Source organism: Hemibagrus wyckioides, linkage group LG17, assembly GCF_019097595.1.
Source record: "Hemibagrus wyckioides isolate EC202008001 linkage group LG17, SWU_Hwy_1.0, whole genome shotgun sequence".
Taxonomy (NCBI): Eukaryota; Metazoa; Chordata; class Actinopteri; order Siluriformes; family Bagridae; genus Hemibagrus; species Hemibagrus wyckioides.
In genome coordinates, this window is record NC_080726.1 from 25,568,205 (window position 1) to 25,578,204 (window position 10,000).

At 40.0% G+C, this 10,000-nt stretch overlaps 1 protein-coding gene across 1 annotated transcript in view; it reads right to left on the reverse strand.

Moving 5' to 3' along the window:
• Window positions 1-10,000, reverse strand: part of zgc:153039 (uncharacterized protein LOC767698 homolog) — a 59,799-nt gene that overhangs the window by 19,753 nt on the left and 30,046 nt on the right. The window contains exons 8-9 of the mRNA XM_058413240.1: window positions 9,302-9,384; window positions 5,086-5,210 (exon numbers count right to left, since the gene is read on the reverse strand). Coding sequence (XP_058269223.1) covers window positions 5,086-5,210; window positions 9,302-9,384 — 208 coding nt within the window. The remainder of the gene's footprint in view (window positions 1-5,085; window positions 5,211-9,301; window positions 9,385-10,000) is intronic.

A 10,000-nucleotide genomic window follows, 5' to 3' on the forward strand; every position in this document is an offset into this window, starting at 1 on the left:
ACTCTACTCTGTCATTACTCTACTCTACTCTGTCATTACTCTACTCTATTCTGTCATTACTCTACTCTGTCATTACTCTACTCTGTCATTACTCTACTCTACTCTGTCATTACTCTACTCTACTCTGTCATTACTCTACTCTACTCTGTCATTACTCTACTCTATTCTGTCATTACTCTACTCTGTCATTACTCTACTCTACTCTGTCATTACTCTACTCTGTCATTACTCTACTCTGTCATTACTCTACTCTGTCATTACTCTACTCTATTCTGTCATTACTCTACTCTACTCTGTCATTACTCTACTCTATTCTATAATTACTCTACTCTGTCATTACTCTACTCTACTCTGTCATTACTCTACTCTATTCTATAATTACTCTACTCTACTCTGTCATTACTCTACTCTATTCTATAATTACTCTACTCTATTCTATAATTACGCTACTCTATTCTATAATTACGCTACTCTATTCTATAATTACTCTACTCTACTATTACTCTACTCTGTCATTACTCTACTCTATTCTATAATTACTCTACTCTATTCTGTCATTACTCTACTCTATTCTGTCATTACTCTACTCTATTCTGTCATTACTCTACTCTACTCTGTCATTACTCTACGCTATTCTGTCATTACTCTACTCTATTCTGTCATTACTCTCCTCTCCTCTGTCATTACTCTCCTCTCCTCTGTCATTCCTCTCCTCTACTCTGTCATTCCTCTACTCTACTCTGTCATTACTCTCCTCTACTCTGTCATTACTCTACTCTACTCTGTCATTACTCTACTCTACTCTGTCATTACTCTACTCTACTCTGTCATTACTCTCCTCTACTCTGCCATTACTCTACTCTGCCATTCCTCTACTCTACTCTGTCATTCCTCTCCTCTACTCTGTCATTCCTCTCCTCTACTCTGTCATTCCTCTCCTCTACTCTGTCATTCCTCTCCTCTACTCTGTCATTCCTCTCCTCTACTCTGTCATTCCTCTCCTCTACTCTGTCATTCCTCTCCTCTACTCTGTCATTCCTCTCCTCTACTCTGTCATTACTCTCCTCTACTCTGTCATTACTCTCCTCTACTCTGTCATTACTCTCCTCTACTCTGTCATTACTCTCCTCTACTCTGTCATTACTCTCCTCTACTCTGTCATTACTCTACTCTACTCTGTCATTACTCTACTCTACTCTGTCATTACTCTACTCTACTCTGTCATTACTCTACTCTACTCTGTCATTACTCTACTCTACTCTGTCATTACTCTACTCTGTCATTACTCTACTCTGTCATTACTCTACTCTGTCATTACTCTCCTCTACTCTGTCATTACTCTCCTCTACTCTGTCATTACTCTCCTCTACTCTGTCATTCCTCTCCTCTACTCTGTCATTACTCTCCTCTACTCTGTCATTCCTCTACTCTACTCTGTCATTCCTCTCCTCTACTCTGTCATTACTCTACTCTACTCTGTCATTACTCTACTCTGTCATTACTCTCCTCTACTCTGTCATTACTCTCCTCTACTCTGTCATTCCTCTTCTCTACTCTGTCATTACTCTCCTCTACTCTGTCATTACTCTCCTCTACTCTGTCATTACTCTCCTCTACTCTGTCATTACTCTCCTCTACTCTGTCATTACTCTACTCTACTCTGTCATTACTCTCCTCTACTGTCATTACTCTCCTCTACTGTCATTACTCTACTCTACTCTGTCATTACTCTACTCTACTCTGTCATTACTCTACTCTACTCTGTCATTACTCTCCTCTACTGTCATTACTCTCCTCTACTGTCATTACTCTACTCTACTCTGTCATTACTCTACTCTGTCATTCCTCTCCTCTACTCTGTCATTCCTCTCCTCTACTCTGTCATTCCTCTCCTCTGTCATTCCTCTACTCTGTCATTCCTCTACTCTGTCATTACTCTACTCTGTCATTACCTAGATGTAACCTATGTTTTTTGGGGGCGTGACCTGGGAAAGTGTTTTTGGGTGTACTCAATGTCTGTATTCAGGGGCATGACTTAGGCCTGCATTTTGGGGGCATCGCTTTAGCAGAAGCATGTAAGGAATAAACGAAGGTTACTTGTAAAAAAATAAAATAAAAAATAAATAAATAAATAAATAAATAAATAAATAAATAAATAAATAAATAAAAAAACCCTTCCACAAAAATGATCAACTACATAGAAACTGAAGTACACACACACACACACACACGCCCAAAACCGTTCAAAACCAAATTTCCCTTCAGACCCAACAAAGCCCAGCCAACACATGCCCAAAGGACTGTGGAAAACTGAAGGCATTCGCTGATAAAACAGCAGCCAAGAGAAAAAAAAAAAAAAAAATCACACACACAAACACACACACACACAAACACACACACACACACACACACACACAGCATAATCCACCTCTTTTCAAAACCTTCCTTCAATCCAGACATGTTCACAGACCGCCCTCTCTGCTGGCCGATTCCCAGTTCACCACACACACACACACACGCACGCATGCACACACGCGCACACACACGCGCGCACACACATGCGCAGACACGCGCACACACACGCGCACACGCACGCGCACACACACGCACACACACGCACACACACACACACACACACACACACACACACACACACACACACACACTCCATTATCATCTGCAGCCGGTGTGTTGATGCCAGGTTTAGGTTGGTTTCTGCTAAATTAGCTATGTTAATCACAGTGTGCGTCTCTGGGGTCCACAGTGCTAAATGACTTTTAATTCATCTCGCCTCTGCGGACACGACAACGACACAACAACTAATAACAACAACAACAACAACAACAAACCACAACACCACCAAGCCCTGACTCATAGCACCACTCATAGCACCAGGCAGCTAAAGAAATGACTCAGAAAAAGCACCGCCTACACTGTACTTCCAGCCAATCACAGGCTCCTTAAGAGAAAGATCAGAAAATACTCACACGTAATACTTAACCACTTAAACACATTTTATAACAAACAGACAAACCGCTTATTCTGTTAATACTCATGTTAGTTTCAGAGGATCATCCCAAAACCCTTCACATGTCCTTGTTGTAAACCCACACTCTCTGCAAATTTGGGTAAAATCACAATGCTGAGTATTAACACTAACCGAATTCTTATTCGAATTTCTTGGGCCATCACCCGCTCACTCGTCAGCTTGACCTTCTAATGTTCCTGATCCGAAATCACATGTAGTTCATGACAACAATCACAACGATGGTGGAAAGTTCTAGAGATAAACTAAAGGCACATCCGGATGCCGCAACACCACCTCCAGATGCTCCAGGCAAAATAAGTGTCTGGCATAAAATCACTAAACATTTCCCAGTTTTCATTTTCAAGTTCTCCATGGAAACCTGATGGACAGGGATGTGTTTGGCTTTGACCTGCCCTCTAGTGGACATCAGCCAGTTCATAAGTGTTCATAACGGGGTCTTAGACTACATGATGACATAGAAGAATTTCAGCTGCACCAGACACTTAAAGAACACATTAGGGGTGTAATGATTTTGGATTAAAAAAATTTAATTAAATTAAAAGGCAAAAACAAAAACAATTTTAAACTGATGTGTAAATATTTTAACAGCCAACAAAGATGACTTAGTCATGACCGATACTTTTAAAATAGTTCTTCATCATTCCCCATCATCATTCATAAATGAATGAGCTGACCCTCAGACATTGAGCAAAGATGGCCACAAACTGACCATCGACCAAATCACACCGTATTGTGCCAAGCCTTTAGTTTACACTCCTACATCATAACTAGAAGAGGGTAATGTTGATCAAAGTCTTTCTGCTCTTAGGATAATATCTCTGTTGTCGCTAATATTTCAGCTCTGATCCACATTCAGAAGCTTTCATACTTTTGAAGTAATCTTACTGAAAGCTAGTGTCAGCTTCAGACCTCACACTGACTGCCCACAAACTGCCCACAAGCTGGCCGAACATCAGCTGATACGTCACACAAAATGATACACGGCCGCTGAAAAGTTTGGGATCACTCGCATATTTCAGCTTGATTTCAGCTCTGGAGGAAGACTCCATCAGCCATCTTGTGGGAGATGCTCCAGGAAGCATGGGGTGAAATCTCATCATATTATCTTGAAAAATTGACCGCTAGAATGTCCAGGCTGTAATTGCTGGTTTTTTTTTGATAAGGCAAAGTTTGAAGAAAACATTCATCATTTCCATCAAAATCATTATTTCTAACTCTGACCTGTCAGCATGTCCTGTTCTTTTGCTGTATTTTCTATTCAGACTCATTTTGTGTGTGTTTCCTTAGAAAACAACATTTCTGAGTGATCCTAAACATTTGAGCGGTAGTGTACGTCACAGGAGTTTTGAAGTCAACACCTCACTGGCTGGATTCCACAAGATTTCTAGGAGACGAGATTTCTGAAGCTGTCGTGACGCTCTGCTTCCCTCATGGAAGAAAGAAGCTTGTGTGCTTACATCTGTAACAATGAGCATCTCTGAGGGTCAGCTAAACACTAGATTTTCCAAAAGATTTACAGGATAGACTCCTTCATTTGCCCAACTTTCTCATATGATTGATTTATGGTTGCATGCTGGTCTGTTTTTGTTGGGACATCAACTAACAGTGATTGGTTGCTTTATATGTCAAGTCAGACACCAGCTCGGCTGGTTCTTGGCCAATAAAAAAGGCTGCTATTGAGTCCAGACCTTCTGTGGTCTGGATACGATAGCCTGGAGGCAGAGTGATCAGAATGTAATATGGGAGGGCAAGTGAGAAAAACAAAGTGGACAAAGAGGGCAAAGTGCAGATGAAATATGAGTTTTGATGGCCATTAATCTGACAGCATGCATACAATGGAGATGTTCGATGTACACAAAGTGACGTCTCATCATCACTGCTTAAATTCTCTTGATTTATGTCTCCAAAGCTCCAGAGAAAACAAACAAGCTCCTCATGATGATATTTATGACATCTGTTTACAGATAATCTCATTATTCAGACATGATACTACATAACACACTTCCTCCAGGAGATGTCTGGAGACTTTAGCTTACCTGAAGTTTGGGGCAGAGGCCCACTCCAGGGCAAGGCAGGCCAGATCCACTGCGGCGTAGACCAGCAGGAATAAGATGGTGACGACACTCGCTATGGTGTTCAGCTTCCCTGAGAACAACACCAGCTACACACACACACACACACACAGATTAGTGTGAATACAAGTCACTCATTAAAGAGAGTAGTGCAGAAAGCTCAAAGTGACCTACAACAGACATGCACACACACACACCCCCCTCCTTAAATCCCACTTTATTTCTGGATTTACTCTCTATTTCACTCTCACACACACACACCTTTGCATTCCTAATGAATCTGGAGACACTGCAGTCAAGAAAAAAATGAATAAGAAAATTAAACGAATACTTCAAACAGATCTTTACAATGCTTCATCTTTACGACCCCCAAGCTGATTATTTTCTGATAACAGCACATCCCCGAGTGTTTTATTCCTTCTATACCACAAGAATCTTCCAACAATTACTATTTTGATTTATTAAAAAACATTTTTATCAGCATATAGCTGCATTGTCTATTCACGTTCCTGTTGTCACTTACATTAAAGCAGCAATAAACCATCGTTACCTCACCTGCTGTACTTTATTCTCTCTTCAAGTTAATACAGCATGTTAGGTTACTGAGAAATCACAAAGTACCTCTGACTAGATAAACCAAAAGAAATAAACAGATCATTCCTCCATTTGCTCAAAATTAATGAAAACAATCCCAAAACTATTTGAAATGAAAAATGTTAAAGCTTTTGTAACCATTTATTTTAGAATTAGCAAATGTATATATACACACTATCAATAAATAAAAGAAGGGTGTGTGTGTGTGTGTGTGTGTGTGTAAATTAGAGTCTCCTGTCCTGCAGCACTAAAGGACATCTCCTCATACACACAGGGAATAAATGAAGTCAGAGGAGTGCTGAATCATCTCCCATTCATCACCGCTGACTAAAAGCCAGAGTGTGACGCTTATTTAAATCTCTCACCTCACACTGGAGCTTCTTCGTTTTCTCACACGAGCATTCCTACAGTTTAACAAGCTGAGAGAGTTCTTATTTTCATCCAGGCAGTGGCTTAAGTGAAGAATATTCTCACACTCTCATCACTCAGAGAAGTAGCAGGAGGGAAGAGAGGGCAAGGGGAGAATGAGGAGAAAATGGACATGAGGAGGTGATGAGGAGACAATCAGAAGGAGGTGATGAGGTGATAAAGAGGAGGAGCTGGTGATGAGATAAACAGGAGGAGGGGATGAGCTAAACAGGAGAAGGTAATGAGAAACATGAAGAGGTCATGATATAAACAGGAGAAGGTGATGAGAATCAGGAGGAGGTGAAGAGAGATAGCTGAAGACAGGAAGATTACACTAGTGTAATTCCAGAGTTTTCAAAATGTTTATTCATATTTTAAAGGCTCCAAGCCCCCTAAATGGCTCTAGTTCCTGATAACAAAACAGTCTGTCATAAGGTTCTCAGTGGAACCCTTAAGGATAACTGTTGAATCAACATAAGCACTTTAGAGTAAGTTAGCTTGGACTAGTATTAAAACAGATCTCCAAGCAGTTCATTCCTTTGTTCTTTGCCTCCTAATTTGCAGCTAGTTTCCAATGGGGTACCAAATGAAAACATTAAAGGTTCCTGAGAAGGCCAACTAATAAGCCCAATTAAATTTACTTTTAGAGTTCTTCTTGGTTCTCCAAATTTTTTATTTATTTATTTTTTGCATATTAATGGTACGTCCTCTCCAGAAATGGCTATATTTCCTATCCACCTGTTTAGTGTCCTCTTAAGCAGAACCTTTAATCCTTAATTAAGCAGAGGAAACTATGAGTCTTAATCAACTTAAGAACCTGGAAATGTACAGTCCAAGTTAAAGGATTTTTCTATGGTTCTTGGCATGTTAAGGGTTCTTTGCAACCTAAAATTTTTCTAGTTCCTTAGAATAAAACATTCCTTGGTATGGTTCAACACAGAGCCATTAAAGGTTCATACAGAGGGACAACCAAAGAACCCTTAAGACTCATCAGCAAGTAAGACTGGCCAGTAAGCATACACTCTCAGACAAATCAAGATTTTTGTTTTTTCACATACCAAGGGTCTTTTAGATGGTTCCAGAGAGTTTTAGAGTTATATATATATAAGGAAACTTGTTGAGAAAACATATAAGCATTTACAGAAACCTGGTGAATTTAAGCAGGTTCTACACAGGGTTCCAGATTCAGATTTGACCTTTGTTTTGTACACAAACCTATCAATAATCTTTCCATTAGCATCTCTAATTCTACGTAGCTGCAGAATAGAAGGACTAACACAAGCCAAAAAGTGGCAAAGTGATAAATTAGTACAGAAATTCATATAGCATCCAGAGAACAAGTGCTGCAACAGAACCAGCTGTTCTCTCCAAGGACAGATACTCATCGGCGAGTTATTTGTTAAACTCGAGGGCCATTTTTTATATGAACTTATCCCCCTCTGTGTGTGTGTGTGTGTGTGTGTGTCCTTTCTAATGGAGGTTATCTACAGTTTAATAGTGCAGATGAGGCGGTGTGAAGGAGCATTAACGCAAAAACATGGGTCAGGTGTGGAGGTGTTCCAGGTCACGTCATGGTGCTCCTCAGGAATAATGGAAGTGCGTCCCTTAAAATCACAGAAATATTCTGGGTCGAGAGAGGACTCTTAAATACACAGACAGAGAGAGAGAGAGAGAGAGAGAGAGAGAGAGATAACAAGTGAAAGATTTGAGAGAGAAGTGAGCAGAAGATAGATGATGGATGATTAGAGAGCTATAATATATAATGGAAAAAGAGATTATTTTTACTAAAGCAGCACCAGGCTGGGGTTTAACTCTGCCAGGTTTAGAACAAAAGTGCTCTGTGTATAAGAGCCATGGAAGTGTCACTGAGGTTGTGAGAGCGAGACCACGTTACTCTCAAGACAGACTGAATTTCAAAGGGAACCGGTGATGATGTGGGGGGTGCCAGATAATGTACTAATGAACAGAATAAAACACAACAGGATTTGTGTTACAGGAGAAGAACTCAAGAGGAGAACTCAATAGCAGCTATTCCATATAAAACAAATAAAAAATAGTCTCCGGTGTCAGAGGTGAAGCTGTAAGTTTTCCCACCTCTTCAAGACAGAAGACTTTACATTTCTTTGCAGTTTCTCAGTACCATGACAAGCTGTGATTTTTGTCTTATTAACTTCGAGAGAGAGAATGAAGAGAGGCTGGTGAGAGAAACACTGTTTATAGCTGCTATAACGCAAGTGAGAAGAAGGTATAAACTCATTTCTTATAAACAAAAAAAAAGTGTTCGTCGTTCTTAAATTGTGTGTGGTAATAGAGGAATGGCACAGTAACTCTGCTGTATCACTCCACCCTGTCGCTTTATTCCATACTTTTATTATTCTTACAGTATGTGGTCTTCTGAGCTGGTGTTCACAAAAAAAAACAAACCTTGATCTAATAAAGGGCAGGCTGTTTCAAAGTTCCATTTCAGTGTTTTCACTCTTTCACATGTCGTGTCACAACTCTGATATCTGGAAGAACAGATGAACAGGATGCTTCTGCACTAATATTTACATTTCCCGAATAATTTAGACTTTATTATTCCGTGCTTGTACTGAGAAAACAGAATCTTCTGTCCTCACTTGTTGCAAATTGACCTCTCAGTGATTTTGGACCAGGTCCAGATCTTTTTTTTTTTTTTTTTGTTGCACAAGATGCATGATGATCATAATGATCTTCTTGAGAAGCTGGAAATCAAATTTTATGACCAATTATGACTGGAAATGGTCATGTGGGCGTTTCTCTGACACCTTATGTGTGGATGGAGAGATCCACAAAGGTAGGGGGAAAAAAAACAAGAGAAACTTTTTTTTCCAAAAACAGCCAGACAAACATGAACAATATCTCAGCATCAATTCACACTTTCTGTCCACACACACACACACACACACACATACACACACACACACACACACCCCTTCAATCTTGCTCTTTTCTCCATTATCAGTGTAAGAAACTGATCAGGAGCAAAAGAAGAAAGATAAGAAGAAAGATGTAGGAAAAGGGTAGGAGTGATGGATAGGGAGCCTCATCCATTAGAAAGGAATAAAGAACCCACTCCAGTGGATCCATCTATATTCACTTTATTTCTCCATTTCATCACCTCATTTCATTCATCCTTTGCGCCCTCTTTCTCCCTCACCTGCACAAGGAACCAGGAGATGAGAACCGAGACCCAGGGATTCCCGCTGCCCGAGGTTTTCCCAGCAGGGGACAGGACTTTACCTGCGGGATGAGATGAAAAAGAAAAGAACAGAATGAATAAAGAATTTAAGGGATGACTCTAAAGCCTTAATCGTTCAAAAAAAAGTTCAATTCAATTCAATTTATCTGTATAGAACTTTTAACAGTGGACATTGTCTCAAAGCAGCTTTACAGAAGTCTAGAAAAACTTTCAGAGCATGTAAAGCTGGAAAAAACTAGTTTATCCACACCTTTACAGTTTACAGGCTTTAGTGACTCCTGCTTGTGTACTACTCTTGTGACCAAACATTTTGGATTGAAATCGCAATGCAATATCAGCAGACAATAAGCAAGTAACTAAGAAACAAGCTAACCAGCAGATACCACTTCTTCACATTAGTGGTTGTGGAGAAAACTGTCAAGATGTGTTGGTGTTTTTGGTAGCTTTTACTGGTTGTAGGTAGGAAATTACAAGTTGCAACACTGCCTTGAACGCAGCTTTACTGTACAAGCAGCCTGAACAAGCAGCCTGATTCGACTGACCATTGAACATGACAGTTCCCTGACTTCAATCAAACAAATCCTCCGAGTTCCACTATTCAAGTTCTCTGACCCTTGGCTTGGAGCTTTGGAACATAAAGTAACAAAATTATGCACA